At 49.8% G+C, this 27,899-nt stretch overlaps 1 protein-coding gene across 1 annotated transcript in view; it reads right to left on the bottom strand.

Annotated features, from left to right (window-relative positions):
- The window catches only part of ST6GALNAC4 (ST6 N-acetylgalactosaminide alpha-2,6-sialyltransferase 4), a 158,913-nt gene that overhangs the window by 19,065 nt on the left and 111,949 nt on the right, over window positions 1-27,899 (bottom strand). Inside the window, exons 4-5 of the mRNA XM_069236936.1 lie at window positions 22,861-23,270; window positions 13,556-13,663 (exon numbers count right to left, since the gene is read on the bottom strand). Of these exons, the coding sequence (XP_069093037.1) occupies window positions 13,556-13,663; window positions 22,861-23,270 (518 nt within the window). The remainder of the gene's footprint in view (window positions 1-13,555; window positions 13,664-22,860; window positions 23,271-27,899) is intronic.

The raw sequence follows: 27,899 nt of genomic DNA, 5'->3' as shown, positions 1-27,899 counted from the left end.
CATTATCTATCAGCCTAAGCTGCTAGACACCCTATACACTAATAAGGGACAACTGGGCCTGGTGCAAGGTGCAAGTACCCCTTGGTACTCACTACAAGCCAGTCCAGCCTCCTACAGCAGGTCCCAGACCCACCTGTTTGATATAATGACCTGCCAACCCGCAAGAACCATCGGACCCTGCCTCCCACCGAGTGGCGTGCTCCACTAATGGCAAAGGGTTTTGCAGGTGGGGTAGTTGTAGGAGGCTGGACTGGCTTGTAGTGAGTACCAAGGGGTACTTGCACCTTGCACCAGGCCCAGTTATCCCTTATTAGTGTATAGGGTGTCTAGCAGCTTAGGCTGATAGATAATGGTAGCTTAGCAGAGCAGCTTAGGCTGAACTAGGAGACGTGTGAAGCTACTACAGTACCACTTAGTGTCATATGCACAATATCATAAGAAAACACAATACACAGTTATACTAAAAATAAAGATACTTTATTTTTATGACAATATGCCAAAGTATCTTAGAGTGTACCCTCAGTGAGAGGATAGGAAATATACACAAGATATATATACACAATAGCAAAAATATGCAGTATAGTCTTGGAAAACAGTGCAAACAATGTATAGTTACAATAGGATGCAATGGGGAAACATAGGGATAGGGGCAACACAAACCATATACTCCAAAAGTAGAATGCGAACCACGAATGGACCCCAAACCTATGTGACCTTGTAGAGGGTCGCTGGGACTATTAGAAAATAGTGAGAGTTAGAAAAATAACCCTCCCCAAGACCCTGAAAAGTGAGTGCAAAGTGCACTAAAGTTCCCCTAAGGACAAAATAGTCGTGTTAGAGGAATAATGCAGGAAAGACACAAACCAGCAATGCAACAACTGTGGATTTCCAATCTAGGGTACCTGTGGAACAAGGGGACCAAGTGCAAAAGTCACAAGCAAGTCGGAGATGGGCAGATGCCCAGGAAATGCCAGCTGCGGGTGCAAAGAAGCTTCTACTGGACAGAAGAAGCTGAGGTTTCTGCAGGAACGAAAAGGGCTAGAGACTTCCCCTTTGGAGGACGGATCCCTCACGCCGTGGAGAGTCGTGCAGAAGTGTTTTCCCGCCGGAAGGACGCCAACAAGCCTTGCTACACGCAAATCGTGCGTTTGGCGTTTTTGGACGCTGCTGGGGCCCAGGAGGGACCAGGAGGTCGCAAATTGGACCTGCAGAGAGAGGGGACGTCGAGCAAGACAAGGAGCCCTCACTGAAGCAGGTAGCACCCGGAGAAGTGCCAGAAACAGGCACTACGAGGATGTGTGAAACGGTGCTCGCCGAAGTTGCACAAAGGAGTCCCACGTCGCCGGAGACCAACTTAGAAAGTCGTGCAATGCAGGTTAGAGTGCCGTGGACCCAGGCTTGGCTGTGCACGAAGGATTTCCGCCGGAAGTGCACAGGGGCCGGAGTAGCTGCAAAGTCGCGGTTCCCAGCAATGCAGCCCAGCGAGGTGACGCAAGGACTTACCTCCACCAAACTTGGGCTGAAGAGTCACTGGACTGTGGGGGTCACTTGGACAGCGTCGCTGGATTCGAGGGACCTCGCTCGTCGTGCTGAGAGGAGACCCAAGGGACCGGTAATGCAGCTTTTTGGTGCCTGCGGTTGCAGGGGGAAGATTCCGTCGACCCACGGGAGATTTCTTCGGAGCTTCTGGTGCAGAGAGGAGGCAGACTACCCCCACAGCATGCACAAGCAGGAAAACAGTCGAGAAGGCGGCAGGATCAGCGTTACAGAGTTGCAGTAGTCGTCTTTGCTACTATGTTGCAGGTTTGCAGGCTTCCAGCGCGGTCAGCGGTCGATTCCTTATCAGAAGGTGAAGAGGGAGATGCAGAGGAACTCGGCTGAGCTCATGCATTCGTTATCTGCAGTTTCCCCAGAGACAGAGACCCTAAATAGCCAGAAAAGAGGGTTTGGCTACCTAGGAGAGAGGATAGGCTACTAACACCTGAAGGAGCCTATCAGCAGGAGTCTCTGACGTCACCTGGTGGCACTGGCCACTCAGAGCAGTCCAGTGTGCCAGCAGCACCTCTGTTTCCAAGATGGCAGAGGTCTGGAGCACACTGGAGGAGCTCTGGACACCTCCCAGGGGAGGTGCACGTCAGGGGAGTGGTCACTCCCCTTTCCTTTGTCCAGTTTCGCGCCAGAGCAGGGGCTAAGGGGTCCCTGAACCGGTGTAGACTGGCTTATGCAGAATTGGGCACCTCTGTGCCCAACAAAGCATTTCCAGAGGCTGGGGGAGGCTACTCCTCCCCTGCCTTCACACCATTTTCCAAAGGGAGAGGGTGTCACACCCTCTCTCAGAGGAAGTTCTTTGTTCTGCCATCCTGGGCCAGGCCTGGCTGGACCCCAGGAGGGCAGATGCCTGTCTGAGGGGTTGGCAGCAGCAGCAGCTGCAGTGAAACCCCAGGAAGGGCAGTTTGGCAGTACCAGGGTCTGTGCTACAGACCACTGGGATCATGGAATTGTACCAACAATGCCAGGATGGCATAGAGGGGGCAATTCCATGATCATAGACATGTTACATGGCCATATTCGGAGTTACCATTGTGAAGCTACATATAGGTAGTGATCTATATGTAGTGCACGCGTGTAATGGTGTCCCCGCACTCACAAAGTTCAGGGAATTGGCTCTGAACAATGTGGGGGCACCTTGGCTAGTGCCAGGGTGCCCTCACACTAAGTAACTTTGCACCTAACCTTTACCAGGTAAAGGTTAGACATATAGGTGACTTATAAGTTACTTAAGTGCAGTGTAAAATGGCTGTGAAATAACGTGGACATTATTTCACTCAGGCTGCAGTGGCAGGCCTGTGTAAGAATTGTCAGAGCTCCCTATGGGTGGCAAAAGAAATGCTGCAGCCCATAGGGATCTCCTGGAACCCCAATACCCTGGGTACCTCAGTACCATATACTAGAGAATTATAAGGGTGTTCCAGTAAGCCAATGTAAATTGGTAAAAATGGTCACTAGCCTGTTAGTGACAATTTGGAAAGAAATGAGAGAGCATAACCACTGAGGTTCTGGTTAGCAGAGCCTCAGTGAGACAGTTAGGCACCACACAGGGAACATACACATGCACACCTATGAGCACTGGGGCCCTGTGTGACAGGGTCCCAGTGACACATACATATAGGCCACAAACCTATGAGCACTGGGGTCCTGACCAGCAGGATCCCAGTGACACATAACAACCATACTGAAAACATGGTGTTTTCACTATGAGCACTGAGGCCTGGCTATCAGGATCCCAGTGAGACAGTGAAAACAGTGACAAACACCCTGACATACACTCACAAACAGGCCAAAAGTGGGGGTAACAAGGCTAGAAAGAGGCTACCTTCTCACACAACCCCCCCCCAAACGAAGGACAATAAGGCTAACCTTGGCCAGTTGAGACTTTATTGTCTAAGTGGTGATAAGTAGAGAGTAGCTCTGCAATAGACTGGTTACTCCCTTTATCATCCACTATATGGTTACTTCCCTGTGGGGATGTAAACCACCCTGTTTGAAGTTTTTTAGCTAAGCAACAATGTGAAGATGTATTTTCAGAGTTTCTATCAGTAAGTTTTAGTTTAGAGCAGTGGGAATTGTCCACTGAACCTATTTGTAGTGATGGAAATGCCAGACAGGGATGCTGTCTCAGAAAAGCCATAGCTGGGCAAAAACTTTGTCCATCTGGCTGGAAGAGAGAACAGGGATGCTGTTTCTCTTGAGTTGGAGCAGGGCAGGGATGCTGTCCTATGAGCTCCACACTAGGGCAGGGATGCTGTCCTAAGTGTTGTGAGGTAGTGCAGGGTTTCTGCACTAAAGTTTCTCTGGGAGGGTTGGAGGGATGCTCCATGTTAACTAAAATGGTGCTGTTTTTCTCACCAATGTTAGTTATCCCACAGAGAGGTACTTCCACCTCAGGGAGTCCAGCTTTGCCAGCTGATGATTCCCTTGGAACAGGTGCCACCCCAGGAGAGGTTTCTCCCACCACAGGAATAGTATCCTGAATGGTAGGGTGGTTAGGGGATACTGTGATACCTTTTTTACCTGTTGATGGAGAGGGATCCTGAGTTTTCAGGCCTTCTCTCCTTTGCTTTTTCATTTCACTTGAAATGAGAGGGAACAATTCCTCAGGGATGCCCAGCATGGCTGCATGGGCATAAAACTCTACATCAGCCCAACCTGAGGCCTCTAGGTCATTACCTAAGAGACAGTCTACAGGTAAGCTAGGTGATACCACCACCTGCTTAGGGCCAGTAACTCCACCCCAACTAAACTGAATTATAGCTAAGGGAAGAAACTTAGTGGAGTTATGGACATCAATAATCTTATACTGTTGTCCAATGATGTGTTGTTCAGGAGGCACTAGGTTTTCAGTCACCAAAGTGAAACTGGCACCTGTGTCCCTGTAGGCCAAGGCCTCAACACCATTTATTTAAACTGTCTGCCTGTACTTATCCATTGTAAGGGGACAAGCAGCCAGTGTGGCAAGGCCAGTGCCACTAGGTGTGACAGAAACTGTCTTGGGACTGATTACATCAGTTTCCACTATGGACCCATAAGTGAACCCAACTACACCCTTTGCTTGACTGTTGCCAGCAGTCCCACCACTAGTACCACTACTGCTAGGGGCACTAGAGCTTGATGTATTAGTGGTGGTAGGCTCAGGGGGTTTACCTGTACAGGACTTATCCCCTGGCCTATGGCCTCTATTTTTACACACAAAGCACCAAGGCTTTTTAATGTGTGCAGGTTGGGAAGAAGAGGAAGAATTTGTTTTATCCCCACCCTCTGAAGAGTGTTTAAGATTTGAAGTGGGATCTTTGGTTTTACCCTTATCCCCATGCTTATCTTGAGATTTTTCACCATCTTTCTTCTTATTGCCATCTTTGTCACCCCCTGTATGAACTTTTCTGTTCACCCTTGTTCTGACCCATTTGTCTGCCTTCTTTCCCAATTCTTGGGGAGAGGTCAGATCAGAGTCTACCAGGTACTGGTGCAACAAATCAGACACACAATTATTAAGTATATGCTCTCTCAGGATTGTGTTATACAGGCTTTCATAATCAGTAACTTTACTGCCATGTAACCACCCCTCCAAGGCCTTCACTGAATGGTCAATGAAATCAACCCAGTCTTGTGAAGACTCCTTTTTGGTCTCTCTGAACTTTATCCTGTACTGTTCAGTGGTTAAGCCATAACCATCCAGGAGTGCATTCTTAAGAACTGTAAAATTATTGGCATCATTTTCTTTCACAGTAAGGAGCCTATCCCTACCTTTTCCACTAAATGATAGCCATAGGATAGCAGCCCACTGCTTTTGAGGGGCATCCTGTACAGCACAGGCCCTCTCAAGTGCAGCAAACCACTTGTTAATGTCATCCCCCTCCTTATAAGGGGGAACTATCTTGTGCAGATTCCTGGAATCATGCTCTTTTGCAGGATGACTATGGGGAATACTGCTGCTGCCACCATGGGTATCTAAACCCAACTTCTGTCTTTCCTCCTCTAATTCTAAAGACTGTCTATCCAAATCCAGCTGTTGCTTCTTGAGCTTCAGTCTGGTTTGTTCCACTCTCAATCTATTGAGTTCCCTTTCTAACAATCTGTCATCAGGGTGGGTGGGAGGGACATTTCTAGATACAGAGGTATGATGGGAATGAACAGAAGGAGACCTGTCCCTTACAGAGGGCACCCTAACAGCTTGGCTACCAGCATAATGTGAGAGCACACCATCAGTATGGTGTGATTCAATTTCTGTACCAACTATGCTAGACTGTCTAGTAATGGGCAGGCTGAGAAGTTTCTTTCCTGAACCTTTTCCTGGGGGAGTCCCTGGATCAGATTGAGAACCATTAGCTACTTTTTCACCAGATTGGGCACTTATGGCCTTATCCTGTACTCTAAGCATATTAATTAACAGTTCTAAGGAAGGATTCTTCCCTACACTCAAACCTCTCTCTATGCAGAGACTCCTTGCTCCTTTCCAGCTAAGGTGATCACATGCAATTTTGGACAGTTCAACATTTTGGCCTGTACCAGACATTTTTTAGAGAGAGTTAAAGTGATAGAAAAAGAGAAAAAAGTTTTCAGAACTTTTTGGAAAGACAGACAAAAACTTTTAAAACTTTTAAGAACTTTTTGAAAGTTTAGGAGTACTTTTCAGCACTTAGAAAAGAGTGAAAAGAGGAAATGCAAAACTTTTTGGCTATGTGTATATACACTGACCTTGTTTTGTATATTTTTCTCTTATGAAAAGTACAATGACAAGAGTGGTAAGTAGTCTCAAGCACTTATCCCACCGCTGCCACCAATGTAGGAGGCTGGACTGGCTTGTAGTGAGTACCAAGGGGTACTTGCACCTTGCACCAGGCCCAGTTATCCCTTATTAGTGTATAGGGTGTCTAGCAGCTTAGGCTGATAGATAATGGTAGCTTAGCAGAGCAGCTTAGGCTGAACTAGGAGACGTGTGAAGCTACTACAGTACCACTTAGTGTCATATGCACAATATCATAAGAAAACACAATACACAGTTATACTAAAAATAAAGGTACTTTATTTTTATGACAATATGCCAAAGTATCTTAGAGTGTACCCTCAGTGAGAGGATAGGAAATATACACAAGATATATATACACAATAGCAAACAATATGCAGTATAGTCTTAGAAAACAGTGCAAACAATGTATAGTTACAATAGGATGCAATGGGGAAACATAGGGATAGGGGCAACACAAACCATATACTCCAGAAGTGGAATGCGAACCACGAATGGACCCCAAACCTATGTGACCTTGTAGAGGGTCGCTGGGACTATTAGAAAATAGTGAGAGTTAGAAAAATAACCCTCCCCAAGACCCTGAAAAGTGAGTGCAAAGTACACTAAAGTTCCCCTAAGGACAAAAGAGTCGTGTTAGAGGAATAATGCAGGAAAGACACAAACCAGCAATGCAACAACTGTGGATTTCCAATCTAGGGTACCTGTGGAACAAGGGGACCAAGTCCAAAAGTCACAAGCAAGTCGGAGATGGGCAGATGCCCAGGAAATGCCAGCTGCGGGTGCAAAGAAGCTTCGACTGGACAGAAGAAGCTGAGGTTTCTGCAGGAACGAAAAGGGCTAGAGACTTCCCCTTCGGTGGACGGATCCCTCTCGCCTTGGAGAGTCGTGCAGAAGTGTTTTCCCGCCGGAAGGACGCCAACAAGCCTTGCTACACGCAAATCGTGCGTTTGGCGTTTTTGGACGCTGCTGGGGCCCAGGAGGGACCAGGAGGTCGCAAATTGGACCTGCAGAGAGAGGGGACGTCGAGCAAGACAAGGAGTCCTCACTGAAGCAGGTAGCACCCGGAGAAGTGCCAGAAACAGGCACTACGAGGATCGTGAAACGGTGCTCGCCGAAGTTGCACAAAGGAGTCCCACGTCGCCGGAGACCAACTTAGAAAGTCGTGCAATGCAGGTTAGAGTGCCGTGGACCCAGGCTTGGCTGTGCACGAAGGATTTCCGCCGGAAGTGCACAGGGGCCGGAGTAGCTGCAAAGTCGCGGTTCCCAGCAATGCAGCCCAGCCAGGTGAGGCAAGGACTTACCTCCACCAAACTTGGGCTGAAGAGTCACTGGACTGTGGGGGTCACTTGGACAGCGTCGCTGGATTCGAGGGACCTCGCTCGTCGTGCTGAGAGGAGACCCAAGGGACCGGTAATGCAGCTTTTTGGTGCCTGCGGTTGCAGGGGGAAGATTCCGTCGACCCACGGGAGATTTCTTCGGAGCTTCTGGTGCAGAGAGGAGGCAGACTACCCCCACAGCATGCACAAGCAGGAAAACAGTCGAGAAGGCGGCAGGATCAGCGTTACAGAGTTGCAGTAGTCGTCTTTGCTACTATGTTGCAGGTTTGCAGGCTTCCAGCGCGGTCAGCGGTCGATTCCTTATCAGAAGGTGAAGAGGGAGATGCAGAGGAACTCGGCTGAGCTCATACATTCGTTATCTGCAGTTTCCCCAGAGACAGAGACCCTAAATAGCCAGAAAAGAGGGTTTGGCTACCTAGGAGAGAGGATAGGCTACTAACACCTGAAGGAGCCTATCAGCAGGAGTCTCTGACGTCACCTGGTGGCACTGGCCACTCAGAGCAGTCCAGTGTGCCAGCAGCACCTCTGTTTCCAAGATGGCAGAGGTCTGGAGCACACTGGAGGAGCTCTGGACACCTCCCAGGGGAGGTGCAGGTCAGGGGAGTGGTCACTCCCCTTTCCTTTGTCCAGTTTCGCGCCAGAGCAGGGGCTAAGGGGTCCCTGAACCGGTGTAGACTGGCTTATGCAGAATTGGGCACCTCTGTGCCCAACAAAGCATTTCCAGAGGCTGGGGGAGGCTACTCCTCCCCTGCCTTCACACCATTTTCCAAAGGGAGAGGGTGTCACACCCTCTCTCAGAGGAAGTTCTTTGTTCTGCCATCCTGGGCCAGGCCTGGCTGGACCCCAGGAGGGCAGATGCCTGTCTGAGGGGTTGGCAGCAGCAGCAGCAGCAGCTGCAGTGAAACCCCAGGAAGGGCAGTTTGGCAGTACCAGGGTCTGTGCTACAGACCACTGGGATCATGGAATTGTACCAACAATGCCAGGATGGCATAGAGGGGGCAATTCCATGATCATAGACATGTTACATGGCCATATTCGGAGTTACCATTGTGAAGCTACATATAGGTAGTGACCTATATGTAGTGCACGCGTGTAATGGTGTCCCCGCACTCACAAAGTTCAGGGAATTGGCTCTGAACAATGTGGGGGCACCTTGGCTAGTGCCAGGGTGCCCTCACACTAAGTAACTTTGCACCTAACCTTTACCAGGTAAAGGTTAGACATATAGGTGACTTATAAGTTACTTAAGTGCAGTGTAAAATGGCTGTGAAATAACGTGGACATTATTTCACTCAGGCTGCAGTGGCAGGCCTGTGTAAGAATTGTCAGAGCTCCCTATGGGTGGCAAAAGAAATGCTGCAGCCCATAGGGATCTCCTGGAACCCCAATACCCTGGGTACCTCAGTACCATATACTAGAGAATTATAAGGGTGTTCCAGTAAGCCAATGTAAATTGGTAAAAATGGTCACTAGCCTGTTAGTGACAATTTGGAAAGAAATGAGAGAGCATAACCACTGAGGTTCTGGTTAGCAGAGCCTCAGTGAGACAGTTAGGCACCACACAGGGAACATACACATGCACACCTATGAGCACTGGGGCCCTGTGTGACAGGGTCCCAGTGACACATACATATAGGCCACAAACCTATGAGCACTGGGGTCCTGACCAGCAGGATCCCAGTGACACATAACAACCATACAGAAAACATGGTGTTTTCACTATGAGCACTGAGGCCTGGCTATCAGGATCCCAGTGAGACAGTGAAAACAGTGACAAACACCCTGACATACACTCACAAACAGGCCAAAAGTGGGGGTAACAAGGCTAGAAAGAGGCTACCTTCTCACAGTAGTGGACTGGGCAGCCCATTGACCATGCCTGAAGGTGTGCTGGGGACCACAGCTGCAACCGTGAAACTTCTGGGCACCATGCTGTGGGGTTGGTTTGGCTGCTGGTATGAGGTACGTAGGACAGTACCCTCTTTTTGGCATGGTTAACCCCACGTTTTGCTTGCTCTCAGTATGCTTTGACTGTTTTCACTAGGATCCTGCTAACCAGGACCCCAGTGACTGTTCTTTCTCCCTCTAAGTTTGGTTGCCTAGGACTTTGCACACCCCACAATTGGTATACTGGTGCCCCCAGGTAAGTCGCTAGCATATGGTACACAGGTACCCAGGGCACTGGGGCACCAGGGGTTCCTAATGGGCTGCATGCAGCATGTATTGTGCCACCCATTGGAGTCCTTGCAAAAAGTGTCTGCAGGCCTGCCATTACAGCCTGCGTGAAAAGGTGCATGCACCCTTTCACCACAGGTCACTGCACCGGGTCACTGCAAGTCACCCCTATGGTAGGTTCTCCGGCCCAGAGGGCAGTGTGTAAGTACCTGTGTGTGACAGCACCCCTGCATGAGCGGAGGTGCCCCTACAAACTTCAGCTCCATTACACTGGACTTCGTAAGTGCGGGAAGCCATTTTACACGTGTACTGGACAGGACACTACCTATTCCCAGCTACATATGGAAACTCCGAACATGGGCATGTTTGGTATCAAACATGTCGGAATCATAACCCAATACTTTTGCCAATATTGGTTGTAGGATTCAATACACTCTGATGGATCCTTAGAGGACCACCAGTATTGCTCCTACCAGACTTCCGGGGTTTTCCAGGCAGCCCTCACTGCTGCCACCCCTCAGACAGGTGTCTGCCCTCCTGCTGCTTGACCAGCTCAGGCAGAAGAGGGCAGAACAAATAATTTCATGTGGCAGAGGGAGGCAACACCCTCTCCCTTGGAAACAGGTGTTGCATGGCTTGGGAGGGATAGCCTCCACAAGCCAGTGGTTTGCTTTGAAGGGCACATTTGGTACCCTCCTGGCATAAACCGGTTTGCACCAGTCCAGGGACCCCCAGTCCTTTCTCTGGCATGAACGTGGACAAGGGAAAGGGGAGGGACCACTCCCCTGTCCATCACCACCCCAGGGGTGGTGCCCAGAGCTCCTCCAGGTGGAGACTCGATTTTGCCATCTTCAAACCAAGGTGTGCAAACGCCCCTGGGAGCATCGGAGTGACCAGGTCAGGCAGGTCATATCACAGACCCCTCCTGATAGGTGGTCACCTTACTAGGTGACCAAACCCCCTTTTATGGCTATTTAGGGACTCCCTTGAGGGTGGCTCCCCAAATTTAATTTGATGTGCAAGATTTCAACAGGACTCCTCTGCATCATTTACTTCATCTTCTGGCCACAGGAACAGAAACTGGACTCTTCAAGCACCGACAATCTGCAACTCCAGCAACGACTCCGCTTTGCAACATTGTTTCTCCGGCTCCTTCCAGAAACTGCAACATTTACCCGGCTGTGCATCCTCTGAGGTCAGTGAGACTTCAGCTGCACCAAGAAGTAAGAAGGAATCTCCCTTTGAGTGAAGGGCCCATTCCCTTTCATCTGCAGGCACCAATCGCAACGACGACCGGCTAAGCAGATGTACTCTCCTCTGGAGCTGCGTGGATCCTGCATCACAGGTACATGTGCATCTTCTGCTCCTGGGCCTCACAGCTGGTCCTCTTCTTCCCTTGTCGGCCTGGTTCTGCATCCACAGAAGGGTGGGCAGTGGCTCCTGCCCCTACCGGGCACTCCATCGTGGACTGGACTCTGTGCCCTTCCTTTGCAGGTCCTCTTCGACCAGAATCCACCTCTGGGGTCTTCTTGTCTGGTCCTGTTCTGGTACAATCCTCTTTCTAAGTCCGTGTGTTAGTCCTTGGGAAAACCAGGTACTTACCTCTGCTCTCCTGGTCGCTGGGGGTCACTCTGGTACTCACCTCTTGGGGTTCCTCGTTCCTCCAGCTCCCCTCTAACGTCTCCACATCCTTGGGTGGGGGACTGAATCTCACATTCCATTTGCTTAGTATAGGGTTTGTCCCTCCCCAGGGCCTTTTATACTTTTACTAAGAATTGCCAATGCTTCTTGTTTCTATGCTAATTTTTTATTGCTACTGCGTGAATATATAGAGCGAGTACTTACCTCTGGTTGGGGGGACTGCCTATTCAGTGTTCTAGTATTTGTGTTACTATAATAAAGTGTCTTTATTTTTGTAACACTGTCTGGTTCTTTCATGTGTGTAAGTGCTGTGTGACTACAGTGGTATTGCATAAGCTTTGCATGTCTCTTAGATAAGCCTCGGCTGCTCATCCACAGCTACCCCTAGAGAGCCCTGGCTTCCTAGACACGGACTACACCTCACTATTAGGGGATACCTGGACCTGGAATAAGGTGTAAGCACTATAGGTGTCCATCACACACTGGGCCAGCTTCCTACAAGGTACCTTTGCCGAACCAACCAAAGGAGCGGTAGGGCTTATGTGGCTGGTGAGAAGGGTGCTGTGGCCCTGTTCTTGAACTACTCGAGAAAAGGGCCTTCCCTGTCCCCAATCCGGCGAGTCCCATCAAATGTTAATAAGGGACGACCGATCTTCACCTGAAAAACTGGTGGGCTGCAGCCAGGCGTGGTGGCGAATGGCAACCCTGCTCGATGGCATCAGTGGTACCCTAGCCACAAGAAATCATGAACTTGACAGCATCCTGACTGTCCTGAATGGACTGACGAGAACCAGTTAGAGATCTAAAGGGACACCTGTGAGGACTTGGGCCACCAAGTCCCAAAGGGCATGGCCACGAACTGGCATTCACAAACATGCGGTGCCTCACCAGTGGACGAAAAGGTTAACTTGCCAAAGGTTTCAACATGCAGGGCGGGAGTAATTGGGAACATGTTGGGGTCAGTTCTGCTTGCAGATGTCAGCACCACCAAGCTTTTTGGGGAGGGGTACTGTGATAGAAAAGCTGCATTGCCTGGGCAGGAAGATGGCGTCGCACATTTTGGTGGTTGGCTGATGGATCAACGGAAACATTTTGCCGCCCCTCGCACTCCCGTAGTGTAGGAAGCGGATTCTTGTACGGCTAGTCCAGGGGGCGAGAGAAGGTTCATTCCAGGACAGGAATCGGGACCACTAGCCTCCTGCAAGTCATCACACCAGCTGTCATCTTGATAGGACTGAGCAAACGCACCACCAGGGTCATAGTCTCCTCACTCTGTTGAGTGGTGGCAGACGGCCCCTGAAACTCGTCTTGTGCTGGAGCAAGTGATGGGATCGGCTCCGCCAACCTGGGAGTCAGATCAAGAACTATCAGCCACCCCATGCCTGCTCAAGTGAATGCGAGCGGTGAGAAGGCGTCGAGCATGAAGACTGGGGACATGAGCGCCTTTGGTGTGTTTCACCTCGGTGTCCTGAATGTCCTTCGGGTTTACTGACGCACAGGCACTGCCGGCCTTAGAGTTGTGACTAAACTCCACAGGCACTCCTGGTGGGGATCTGTCACAGAACCTTTCTTGCGACAGTCCATGCAATATTTAAAACCTGCCGCTTTAAGGGGCGACATCCCTTCAACACAGTAGAAGTTTGGACAAGTCTCAAGGTAAAGTGTCTCAGAGATACGAAAGGAAGCTCCGGATCCACGTCAGGAGGTGCGGACAGACAGAAACTGAGGTCAGTGCACAGCATTAGCGCCTACATAGGCTCCGCATGACATTTCTGGAGCTGAACAGTGCTGGTGCTGAGCTGCATGGCGCCACCTACAGGCATGCAGAGGTACTGCTGAAAGCTTCCAGATCCAGTCTCACACCTAGGGAATATTCAAAAAGTGAGGACTCTGTGGCTCGGAGTCTCTGTCGTGCACATGACACATGAATCCAGGTGTTTCAGGCACAGGTGTCTGCATCCTGCCTGGATTCACACCCTTTGGCTATGGATGTTGTGCATGTTTTCACAATTCATAAATGCTGTTTTGATGAGTTTGTGCAGGACACACTTGGACACACATGTGCCAGGCACAGGCGTGTGTTGCAATGCTTTCATACCTGCAGTAGCTCTCGCTCACCATGCCGTACACGGAGATCTTTTCGCACAGCTCCATCGCCAAGATCATGGTGAACCATCCGGTGCTCAGAAAGGAGCCGGACTTCATCCTACGACACAGAAGAACAGAACCGTCAGCTGCCTCTTCCCAGCATGCGCATGAGCACTCCTGATGGTGTGATGGCTGCAACGCGTGGCCCCACCTCTCTAATGCGATAACGTGCAAGCGCCACTCTAATGGCATAATCTACACACCATATGACCCACCTCTCTAATGCCATAACGTGCAAGCGCCACTCTAATGGCATAATCTACACACCATATGACCCACCTCTCTAATGCGATAATGTGCAAGCGCCACTCTAATGGCGTAATCTACACACCATATGACCCCACATCTATAATGCGATAACGTGCAAGCGCCACTCTACTGGCATAATCTACACACCATATGACCCACCTCTCTAATGCCATAACGTGCAAGCGCCACTCTAATGGCGTAATCTACACACCATATGACCCACCTCTCTAATGCCATAACGTGCAAGCGCCACTCTAATGGCGTAATCTACACACCATATGACCCACCTCTCTAATGCCATAACGTGCAAGCGCCACTCTAATGGCGTAATCTACACACCATATGACCCACCTCTCTAATGCCATAACGTGCAAGCGCCACTCTAATGGCGTAATCTACACACCATATGACCCACCTCTCTAATGCCATAACGTGCAAGCGCCACTCTAATGGCGTAATCTACACACCATATGACCCACCTCTCTAATGCCATAACGTGCAAGCGCCACTCTAATGGCGTAATCTACACACCATATGACCCACCTCTCTGATGCCATAACGTGCAAGCGCCACTCTAATGGCATAATCTACACGCCATATGACCCACCTCTCTAATGCCATAACGTGCAAGCGCCACTCTAATGGCGTAATCTACACACTATATGACCCACCTCTCTAATGCGATAATGTGCAAGCGCCACTCTAATGGCATAATCTACACGCCATATGACCCACCTCTCTAATGCGATAATGTGCAAGCGCCACTCTAATGGCATAATCTACACACCATATGACCCACCTCTCTAATGCCATAACGTGCCAGCACCACTCTACTGGCGTAATCTACACACTATATGACCCACCTCTCTAATGCCATAACGTGCAAGCGCCACTCTAATGGCGTAATCTACACACCATATGACCCACCTCTCTAATGCCATAACGTGCAAGCGCCACTCTAATGGTGTAATCTACACACCATATGACCCACCTCTCTAATGCCATAACGTGCAAGCACCACTCTAATGGCATAATCTACACACCATATGACCCACCTCTCTAATGCCATAACGTGCCAGCACCACTCTACTGGCGTAATCTACACACTATATGACCCACCTCTCTAATGCCATAAAGTGCAAGCGCCACTCTAATGGCGTAATCTACACACTATATGACCCACCTCTCTAATGCCATAACGTGCAAGCGCCACTCTAATGGCATAATCTACACACTATATGACCCACCTCTCTAATGCCATAACGTGCAAGCGCCACTCTAATGGCGTAATCTACACACTATATGACCCACCTCTCTAATGCCATAACGTGCAAGCGCCACTCTAATGGCATAATCTACACGCCATATGACCCACCTCTCTAATGCCATAACGTGCAAGCGCCACTCTAATGGCATAATCTACACACCATATGACCCACCTCTCTAATGCGATAACGTGCAAGCGCCACTCTAATGGCATAATCTACACACCATATGACCCCACCTCTCTAATGCGATAACGTGCAAGCGCCACTCTAATGGCATAATCTACACACCATATGACCCCACATCTATAATGCGATAACGTGCAAGCGCCACTCTAATGGCATAATCTACACACCATATGACCCCACATCTATAATGCGATAACGTGCAAGCGCCACTCTACTGGCATAATCTACACACCATATGACCCCACATCTATAATGCCATAACGTGCAAGCGCCACTCTAATGGCGTAATCTACACACCATATGACCCACCTCTCTAATGCCATAACGTGCCAGCACCACTCTACTGGCGTAATCTACACACTATATGACCCACCTCTCTGATGCCATAACGTGCAAGCGCCACTCTAATGGCATAATCTACACGCCATATGACCCACCTCTCTAATGCCATAACGTGCAAGCGCCACTCTAATGGCGTAATCTACACACTATATGACCCACCTCTCTAATGCGATAATGTGCAAGCGCCACTCTAATGGCATAATCTACACGCCATATGACCCACCTCTCTAATGCGATAATGTGCAAGCGCCACTCTAATGGCATAATCTACACACCATATGACCCACCTCTCTAATGCCATAACGTGCCAGCACCACTCTACTGGCGTAATCTACACACTATATGACCCACCTCTCTAATGCCATAACGTGCAAGCGCCACTCTAATGGCGTAATCTACACACCATATGACCCACCTCTCTAATGCCATAACGTGCAAGCGCCACTCTAATGGTGTAATCTACACACCATATGACCCACCTCTCTAATGCCATAACGTGCAAGCACCACTCTAATGGCATAATCTACACACCATATGACCCACCTCTCTAATGCCATAACGTGCCAGCACCACTCTACTGGCGTAATCTACACACTATATGACCCACCTCTCTAATGCCATAAAGTGCAAGCGCCACTCTAATGGCGTAATCTACACACTATATGACCCACCTCTCTAATGCCATAACGTGCAAGCGCCACTCTAATGGCATAATCTACACACTATATGACCCACCTCTCTAATGCCATAACGTGCAAGCGCCACTCTAATGGCGTAATCTACACACTATATGACCCACCTCTCTAATGCCATAACGTGCAAGCGCCACTCTAATGGCATAATCTACACGCCATATGACCCACCTCTCTAATGCCATAACGTGCAAGCGCCACTCTAATGGCATAATCTACACACCATATGACCCACCTCTCTAATGCGATAACGTGCAAGCGCCACTCTAATGGCATAATCTACACACCATATGACCCCACATCTATAATGCGATAACGTGCAAGCGCCACTCTACTGGCATAATCTACACACCATATGACCCACCTCTCTAATGCCATAACGTGCAAGCGCCACTCTAATGGCATAATCTACACACCATATGACCCCACATCTATAATGCGATAACGTGCAAGCGCCACTCTAATGGCATAATCTACACACCATATGACCCCACATCTATAATGCGATAACGTGCAAGCGCCACTCTACTGGCATAATCTACACACCATATGACCCACCTCTCTAATGCCATAACGTGCCAGCACCACTCTACTGGCGTAATCTACACACTATATGACCCACCTCTCTGATGCCATAACGTGCAAGCGCCACTCTAATGGCATAATCTACACAGCATATGACCCACCTCTCTGATGCCATAACGTGCAAGCGCCACTCTAATGGCATAATCTACACACCATATGACCCCACCTCTATGATGCCATAATGTGCAAGTGCCACTCTAATGGCGTTATCTACACACCATATGACCCACCTCTCTAATGCCATAATGTGCAAGCGCCACTCTAATGACATAATCTACACACCATATGACCCACCTCTCTAATGCCATAACGTGCAAGCGCCACTCTAATGGCGTAATCTACACACCATATGACCCACCTCTCTAATGCCATAACGTGCAAGCGCCACTCTAATGGCGTAATCTACACACCATATGACCCACCTCTCTAATGCCATAACGTGCAAGCGCCACTCTAATGGCGTAATCTACACACCATATGACCCACCTCTCTAATGCCATAACGTGCCAGCGCCACTCTACTGGCGTAATCTACACACCATATGACCCACCTCTCTAATGCCATAACGTGCAAGCGCCACTCTAATGGCGTAATCTACAAACCATATGACCCACCTCTCTAATGCCATAACGTGCAAGCGCCACTCTAATGGCATAATCTACAAACCATATGACCCACCTCTCTAATGCCATAACGTGCAAGCGCCACTCTAATGGCGTAATCTACAAACCATATGACCCACCTCTCTAATGCCATAACGTGCAAGCGCCACTCTAATGGCATAATCTACACACCATATGACCCCACATCTATAATGCGATAACGTGCAAGCGCCACTCTACTGGCATAATCTACACACCATATGACCCACCTCTCTAATGCCATAATGTGCAAGCGCCACTCTAATGGCATAATCTACACGCCATATGACCCACCTCTCTAATGCCATAACGTGCCAGCACCACTCTACTGGCGTAATCTACACACCATATGACCCACCTCTCTAATGCCATAACGTGCAAGCGCCACTCTAATGGCGTAATCTACACACCATATGACCCCACATCTATAATGCCATAACGTGCAAGCGCCACTCTACTGGCATAATCTACACACCATATGACCCCACATCTATAATGCCATAACGTGCAAGCGCCACTCTAATGGCGTAATCTACACACCATATGACCCACCTCTCTAATGCCATAACGTGCAAGCGCCACTCTAATGGCGTAATCTACACACCATATGACCCACCTCTCTAATGCCATAACGTGCCAGCACCACTCTACTGGCGTAATCTACACACCATATGACCCACCTCTCTAATGCCATAACGTGCAAGCACCACTCTAATGGCGTAATCTACACGCCATATGACCCACCTCTCTAATGCCATAACGTGCAAGCGCCACTCTAATGGCGTAATCTACACGCCATATGACCCACCTCTCTAATGCCATAACGTGCAAGCGCCACTCTAATGGCGTAATCTACACACTATATGACCCACCTCTCTGATGCCATAACGTGCAAGCGCCACTCTACTGGCATAATCTACACACCATATGACCCACCTCTCTAATGCCATAACGTGCCAGCACCACTCTACTGGCGTAATCTACACACTATATGACCCACCTCTCTGATGCCATAACGTGCAAGCGCCACTCTAATGGCATAATCTACACACCATATGACCCCACCTCTATGATGCCATAATGTGCAAGTGCCACTCTAATGGCGTTATCTACACACCATATGACCCACCTCTCTAATGCCATAATGTGCAAGCGCCACTCTAATGACATAATCTACACACCATATGACCCACCTCTCTAATGCCATAACGTGCAAGCGCCACTCTAATGGCGTAATCTACACACCATATGACCCACCTCTCTAATGCCATAACGTGCAAGCGCCACTCTAATGGCGTAATCTACACACCATATGACCCACCTCTCTAATGCCATAACGTGCAAGCGCCACTCTAATGGCGTAATCTACACACCATATGACCCACCTCTCTAATGCCATAACGTGCCAGCGCCACTCTACTGGCGTAATCTACACACCATATGACCCACCTCTCTAATGCCATAACGTGCAAGCGCCACTCTAATGGCGTAATCTACAAACCATATGACCCACCTCTCTAATGCCATAACGTGCAAGCGCCACTCTAATGGCGTAATCTACACACCATATGACCCACCTCTCTAATGCCATAACGTGCCAGCGCCACTCTACTGGCGTAATCTACACACCATATGACCCACCTCTCTAATGCCATAACGTGCAAGCGCCACTCTAATGGCGTAATCTACAAACCATATGACCCACCTCTCTAATGCCATAACGTGCAAGCGCCACTCTAATGGCATAATCTACACACCATATGACCCCACATCTATAATGCGATAACGTGCAAGCGCCACTCTACTGGCATAATCTACACACCATATGACCCACCTCTCTAATGCCATAATGTGCAAGCGCCACTCTAATGACGTAATCTACACACCATATGACCCCACATCTATAATGCGATAACGTGCAAGCGCCACTCTACTGGCATAATCTACACACCATATGACCCACCTCTCTAATGCCATAATGTGCAAGCGCCACTCTAATGGCGTAATCTACACACCATATGACCCACCTCTCTAATGCCATAACGTGCAAGCGCCACTCTAATGGCGTAATCTACACACCATATGACCCACCTCTCTAATGCCATAACGTGCAAGCGCCACTCTAATGGCGTAATCTACACACCATATGACCCACCTCTCTAATGCCATAACGTGCAAGCGCCACTCTAATGGCGTAATCTACAAACCATATGACCCACCTCTCTAATGCCATAACGTGCAAGCGCCACTCTAATGACGTAATCTACACACCATATGACCCCACATCTATAATGCGATAACGTGCAAGCGCCACTCTACTGGCATAATCTACACACCATATGACCCACCTCTCTAATGCCATAACGTGCAAGCGCCACTCTAATGGCATAATCTACACGCCATATGACCCACCTCTCTAATGCCATAATGTGCAAGCGCCACTCTAATGGCGTAATCTACACACCATATGACCCACCTCTCTAATGCCATAACGTGCAAGCGCCACTCTAATGGCGTAATCTACACACCATATGACCCACCTCTCTAATGCCATAACGTGCAAGCGCCACTCTAATGGCGTAATCTACACACCATATGACCCACCTCTCTAATGCCATAACGTGCAAGCGCCACTCTACTGGCGTAATCTACACACCATATGACCCACCTCTCTAATGCCATAACGTGCAAGCGCCACTCTAATGGCGTAATCTACAAACCATATGACCCACCTCTCTAATGCCATAACGTGCAAGCGCCACTCTAATGACGTAATCTACACACCATATGACCCCACATCTATAATGCGATAACGTGCAAGCGCCACTCTACTGGCATAATCTACACACCATATGACCCACCTTTCTAATGCCATAATGTGCAAGCGCCACTCTAATGGCATAATCTACACGCCATATGACCCCACATCTCTAATTCCATAATTACCAAATGCTGTAACGTACGCAGCACAACACCTCCCCTCATGACTTAATATACCCCTAGCAGGGGCAAGCACTTCTCTAATGCCATAATCCACACAAGCATGCTCCACCACCCCTCTAATGCAATAATGCACCACCTGCACATGCACCCCAGAACATCTCCTGCCACAATAAAACCACAGCATGTGCACCCGCTAATCTCTTAACCCACCCAAACATGTGCATGCTATAATGCCTCCAGTACATGACCCCCCGCCCCTCTAATGAAGTAATGCACCCCTGCACATGCACCCGCCACTATAACGTCATAATCCACACAATGCTGTAATGAGCATAGAACATGGAAAGGCCCCCAGTCCCTTAACACGCACCAAGGAAGTGCATCCGCCAGCATTCACGTTCTTCCCACCATGCACATCTGCAACTCTTGCAATGATGCCCCTCCCACCATGCACATCTGCACCGCTGCACCTCTTGCAATGATGCCCCTCCCACCATGCCCATCTGCACTTCTTGCAATGATGCCCCTCCCACCATACACATCTGCACCGCTGCACCTCTTGCAATGATGCCCCTCCCACCATGCACATCTGCACCTCTTGCAATGATGCCCCTCCCACCATGCACATCTCCACCTCTCTTGCAATGATGCCCCTCCCACCATGCACATCTGCAGCTCTTGCAATGATGCCCCTCCCACCATGCACATCTGCAGCTCTTGCAATGATGCCCCTCCCACCATGCACATCTGCAGCTCTTGCAATGATGCCCCTCCCATCATGCACATCTGCACCTCTCTTGCAATGATTCCCCTCCCACCATGCACATCTGCACCTCTCTTGTAACAATGCCACTTCCATGATGCACAACTGCACCTCTCTTGCAATGATGTCCCTCCCATCAGACGCATCTGCATGTCTCTTGTAACAATGCCCTCCCATCACACATATCTGTACCTCTCTTGCAATGATGCGCCTTCCAACATGCATGCTTCCACCACTTTTTCAGCAATGCCACTTGCACCATGCACATCCACACCTCTATTGCAATACAATGTTTTCTTGCGTGGAGTGAGTGAGCAGGTTACAATGTTTGCTTGTGTGGAGTGAGTGAGCAGGTTACAATGTTTACTTGCGTGGAATGAATGAGCAGGTTACAATGTTTGGGTGAGTGAGTGGGTTACAATGTTTGTTAGCGTGCAATGAGTGAGTGTTTTACACTGTTTGGTCATGTGGAGTGAGCGAGTGTGTTACAATGTTTGGTCGCGTGGAGTGAGTGTTGGTCTTCACTTAACATAAATGACTAGGAAGTAAGTGCCTAAAAGACTGAGCACCAACTTATCTCAGCAACAAAATCAAATGTTTCTCCCACGCAAGACTCCTTCACTTAAACTGTCTTAACTTCCTCACAGACCCCAAAGCAAACCACAAGATCTGTGGAGGCAGGTCTCCCCTGGGGCAGGGGCTTCCCTAGTGCAGGGGCTTCCCTGGGGCAGGGGCTTCCCTGCAGGGGTTTCTCTGAGGTAGGTGGTAGATGCTTTCCTTGGGCAGAGGCTTCCCTAGTGCAGGGCTTTCCCTGGGGCAGGGGATTCCCTGCAGGGGCTTATGTGCGGCTGGGGCTTTCTTAGGCCAGGGGCTTCTCTGTGATATTGGAGCGGCACAGATTGGACTTGCATAGAGTGGCATACACTGGAGTGGCAGAGAGTAGACTGGAGCGGCAGAGATAGGAGTTGCATAGAGTGGCATACACTGGAGTGGCACAGAGTAGAGGGGATGGTGTAGAGTGCATTGGCATTGAGTGTTGTATAGTGGAGTAGAGTGTTGTATACTGGAGTGGCACAGATTGGACTTGCGTAGAGTGGCATACAATGAAGTGGACTGGTGTGGAGTGCATTGGCTGTGCTCTGGTTAAGTGAGGACCTGTCTAGCAGTTCAGGCTCATCTGCTCCTATTAGAACAGGACCAAGGTTGCTCTGCATCTGGCTGGGTCCAAACTGTGGTGGCATGGTGGGCAAGAGAACGATGGACTGGGATGTACCCGAGTAATTACCCGCTACTGAGATTAATGCAAGCACCCCATCACTTTTTGTACTCTTCAGTAATACACAGTCCAGCCTGCACACCAGCCCCTCTCGTGCAGTAGCACGCCAGCCCCTCTCGTGCAGTAGTACACCAGCCCCTCTCGTGCAGTAGTACACCAGCCCCTCTCGTGCAGTAGCACACCAGCCCCTCTCGTGCAGTAGCACACCAGCATGCACACGAGCTCCTCTCCTGCAGTCACGTTCACATGGTGCTTTCCACGGCTGGTTCCCGGTGTCAGAAGTTGGGTCATCTTTTCTGGATAGGCTCACCTGTCCTTTCCGGTTTCATTTTTGAAGATCTGGTCGCAGCGAGCCATCATAGCCTCAGTCAGCGTGTACACCTGCGTGCTGGGGTACATCTCTTGCACCTTGAGCAGCCTCCGGTAGATCACCCCCTTTTCGTGGTTCAGTACCTTCGGTGGCCCCCAGATGACATACAGGGTGTCCGGGGCCTGCTGGAAGAAGTATGTGGCGTTCCGGATGAGAATGGGGACGCTGGTGTGGGACACCACCCGAACAGTGCTCTTGCTGCCCACATCCTCCTCGAAGCCCCGGGTGGGCGCTTGGTTCATGCGCAGCACACAGTCCGCAGAGTCGATCTCCTGACCCTTCCGGGCTCCCAGCATCTGCCCCGAGCTGGACACCACCGCACACTGGTGGCACCGTGCCCTGGAGAGCACCTAGTGAGACAAATGGAGACATGGACATATGAGCAGAACCTACAGGCACCTTTCTACTGAGTGGCACAGGCTCAAACTTCAGAAAACATGACCCAGCAGTGCACACTACCCAAGGATCTGGATGTCAGAGCTAGGAGGAGGCCTGGAGGTGCACAGTGATTGAAAACGCACAGCGTCTCCCCACCAGGGGCCTCCTGGTGCTGAGAACATCACTAAACACAGTACAAACTGAAGGGGTGCGTGCGTCTGGTCGCTGCAGCGCCTCTGCCCTTTCAAGAAGGTGCACTAGGAGTAGGATAATCAACAAGCATTTGCAATGCAACGGGTCTCGCGTTTGCTGGACTTAGAGCTATTAGCGTTGTAAACTCCTAACTGGACTTTTCTTGCCACTTAAATTGAGAATAAAAAGTAAATCAGTTGCCCTAAGTGGCCAATTCAAAGTGCTATGGCCGCCATGAGCGCGAAGGAGAGAAACAAAAGGAAAAAGAAATTCACTCTCAGTCAAACGTATCAGCAAATGTGCAATTATCCATGTAACACAGTTGGTGTCCAAGGCGGTAACAGAACCGCCCAAAGGAGGGACAAACGTAAAGCATTTACCAATGAAAACCAAGGATTTTTGAGAGGCAAGCCCATGAATGAGCAATAGTGATGGGTGTGCCGTGGGCGTGGTTAAAGGCCCACAATACTTACAACAGGTCAGAGCGCTTGTGCACTCGACCTAAAAAGAGGTTAACACCACAAAATAGTAAGATCCAAAAGGCAAGCAGCAGGAAAATACATCTCTGAAGCCGTTACAATAGAAAAGGCAAACACAGAACTCTTTATTAAAATTAATGCACAGGATTAAAATTTGTAGAGCATTGGAAGTTAATAAATTAAACTCAGTAGAAAGATTTTACTGTGATTTGATCGAAGCAGAAGTATGAAGACTACCAGAGATTTCTGGGAATAAATTGAACATGTTTTGGGAGCTCAAAGTAAAAGAGCTCAGACATGGTTTTTCCACTTTTGCAAACTACGTCCCTGTTTTAGAAATTGTAAATCCTCTGGGAAAGGGCGGCTTATCCGGCTTACCAACTGGAACCAGGAACTCTGCCGGCCTGTAGCCCACGAGCCACCTGTGCATCACATGAGGGTGGTGCGTTCTGGTACATGATCAGTCCTGTGACACTACAGGGTTACTTGTGTTAGTGAATTGGGAAGTTCCTTCCATCATAGATGAACACACACTAGAAATCCACATTCTATATGTTGATGTGTCTATTAAAATGACTGTCCTGGTCTAGTGCACATAATGTGTCACATACAAATAACCAAAAGAAATTCATAAGCAGTATATTAAAAGGAATTGCAACACTGTGATGGTAGTTCAATGACTCATTGCACCGAATAATGGAATCAGCCTTTGGTAACCAAGCCCTCCCTTGCAGCCCCTAGCTAAGCTTCTTAGCACCGAAGGTGACTCCCTAAGTTTCCCAGACGTCCTCTAGCTCAGCAGTGTGTCAGCTGTGGGAATGAACTTCTGCAGCAGACGGTGCTGTCTCAGTTATGGTGTCCGGAGCCCATCGGGACACCGAAGAACCCTCTGTGCCTAACACCTGTGTGTACAAGACACCTGTGTGTACAAGACTCCTGTGTGTACAAGACTCCTGTGTGTACAAGACTCCGTACGAGACTCCTGTGTGTACGAGACTCCAAGACTCCTGTGTGTACAAGACACCTGTGTGTACAAGACTCCTGTGTGTACAAGACTCCAAGACTCCTGTGTGTACCAGACTCCTGTGTGTACAAGACTCCTGTGTGTACAAGACTCCTGTGTGTACGAGACTCCTGTGTGTACAAGACTCCTGTGTGTACAAGACTCCTGTGTGTACAAGACTCCTGTGTGTACGAGACTCCAGTGTGTACGAGACTCCTGTGTGTATGAGACTCCTGTGTGTACGAGACTCCTGTGTGTACAAAACTCCAAGACACCTGTGTGTACGAGACTCCTATGTGTACAAGACTCCAAGACTCCTGTGTGTACAAGACTGCTGTGTGTACAAGACTCATGTGTTTTCCAGACTCATGTGTTTTCCAGACTCCTGTGTGTACAAGACTGCTGTGTGTACAAGACTCCTGTGTGTACAAGACTCCAAGACTCCTGTGTATACCAGACTCCTGAGTGTACCAGACTCCTCTGTGTACAAGACTCCTGTGTGTACCAGACTCCTGTGTGTACCAGACTCCTGTGTGTACCAGACTCCTGTGTGTACAAGACTCCTGTGTGTACAAGACTCCAAGACTCCTGTGTGTACCAGACTCCTGTGTGTACAAGACTCCTGTGTGTACCAGACTCCTGTGTGTACAAGACTCCAAGACTCCTGTGTGTACCAGACTCCTGTGTGTACAAGACTCCTGTGTGTACCAGACTCCTGTGTGTACAAGACTCCTGTGTGTACGAGACTCCTGTGTGTACAAAACTCCAAGACTCCTGTGTGTACAAGACACCTGTGTGTACAAGACTCCTGTGTGTACGAGACTCCTGTGTGTACGAGACTCCTGTGTGTACAAGAATCCTGTGTTTTCCAGACTCCTGTGTGTACAAGACTCCTGTGTGTACAAGACTCCTGAGTGTACCAGACTCCTGAGTGTACCAGACTCCTCTGTGTACAGGACTCCTGTGTGTACCAGACTCCCGTGTGTACCAGACTCCCGTGTGTACCAGACTCCTGTGTGTACCAGACTCCTGTGTGTACCAGACTCCCGTGTGTACCAGGCTCCTGTGTGTACCAGACACCTCTGTGTACAAGACTCCCGTGTGTACCAGACTCCTGTGGGTACCAGACTCCTGTGTGTACAAGACTCCCGTGTGTACCAGACTCCTGTGTGTACCAGACACCACTGTGTACAAGACTCCTGTGGGTACCAGACTCCTGTGGGTACAAGACTCCTGTGTGTACCAGACTCCCGTGTGCACCAGACTCCTGAGTGTACCAGACTCCTCTGTGTACAAGACTCCTGTGTGTACCAGACTCCCGTGTGTACAAGACTCCTGTGTGTACCAGACTCCCGTGTGTGCCAGGATCCCGTGTGTACCAGACACCCGTGTGTACAAGACTCCCGTGTGCACCAGACTCCAGTGTGCACCAGACTCCCGTGTGCACCAGACTCCCGAGTGTCCCAGACTCCCGTGTGTACAAGACTCCCGTGTGTACCAGAGTCCCGTGTGTACCAGAGTCCCGTGTGTACCAGACTCCCGTGTGTACCAGGATCCCGTGTGTACCAGACACCCGTGTGTACAAGACACCCGTGTGTACCAGACTCCCGTGTGTACCAGGATCCTGTGTGTACCAGACACCCGTGTGTACAAGACTCCTGTGTGTACAAGACTCCTGTGTGTACCAGACTCCCGAGTGTACCAGACTCCCGAGTGTACCAGACTCCCGAGTGTACCAGACTCCCGAGTGTACCAGACTCCCGAGTGTACCAGACTCCTGTGTGTACAAGACTCCTGTGTGTACCAGACTCCTGTGTGTACCAGAGTCCCGTGTGTACCAGAGTCCCGTGTGTACCAGACTCCCGTGTGCACCAGACTCCCGAGTGTACCAGACTCCCGTGTGTACCAGACTCCCGTGTGTACAAGACTCCCGTGTGTACCAGACTCCCGTGTGTACCAGACTCCCGTGTGCACCAGACTCCTGAGTGTACCAGACTCCTGTGTGTACAAGACTCCTGTGTGTACAAGACTCCTGTGTGTACCAGAGTCCCGTGTGTACCAGACACCCGTGTGTACAAGACTCCCGTGTGTACAAGACTCCCGTGTGTACCAGACTCCCGTGTGTACCAGACTCCTGTGTGTACCAGAGTCCCGTGTGTACCAGACTCCCGTGTGTACCAGACTCCCGTGTGTACAAGACTCCTGTGTGTACCAGACTCCCGTGTGTATCAGACTCCCGTGTGCACCAGACTCCTGAGTGTACCAGACTCCCGTGTGTACAAGACTCCCGTGTGTACCAGAGTCCCGTGTGTACCAGACACCCGTGTGTACCAGACTCCCGTGTGTACCAGACTCCCGTGTGTACCAGAGTCCCGTGTGTACCAGAGTCCCGTGTGTACCAGAGTCCTGTGTGTACCAGAGTCCCGTGTGTACCAGACACCCGTGTGTACCAGACACCCGTGTGTACAAGACACCCGTGTGTACCAGAGTCCCGTGTGTACCAGAGTCCCGTGTGTACAAGACTCCCGTGTGTACCAGAGTCCCGTGTGTACGAGACACCCGTGTGTACCAGACTCCCGTGTGTACCAGAGTCCCGTGTGTACCAGACTCCCGTGTGTACCAGAGTCCCGTGTGTACCAGAGTCCCGTGTGTACCAGACACCCGTGTGTACAAGACTCCCGTGTGTACCAGACTCCCGTGTGTACCAGACTCCCGTGTGTACCAGAGTCCTGTGTGTACCAGACACCCGTGTGTACCAGACTCCCGTGTGTACCAGACACCCGTGTGTACAAGACACCCGTGTGTACCAGAGTCCCATGTGTACCAGAGTCCCGTGTGTACAAGACTCCCGTGTGTACCAGAGTCCCGTGTGTACAAGACACCCGTGTGTACCAGACTCCCGTGTGTACCAGAGTCCTGTGTGTACC

This window comes from Pleurodeles waltl, chromosome 6 (genome assembly GCF_031143425.1).
Source record: "Pleurodeles waltl isolate 20211129_DDA chromosome 6, aPleWal1.hap1.20221129, whole genome shotgun sequence".
Taxonomy (NCBI): domain Eukaryota; kingdom Metazoa; phylum Chordata; class Amphibia; order Caudata; family Salamandridae; genus Pleurodeles; species Pleurodeles waltl.
This window is presented reverse-complemented; position numbering and strand designations above follow the sequence as displayed.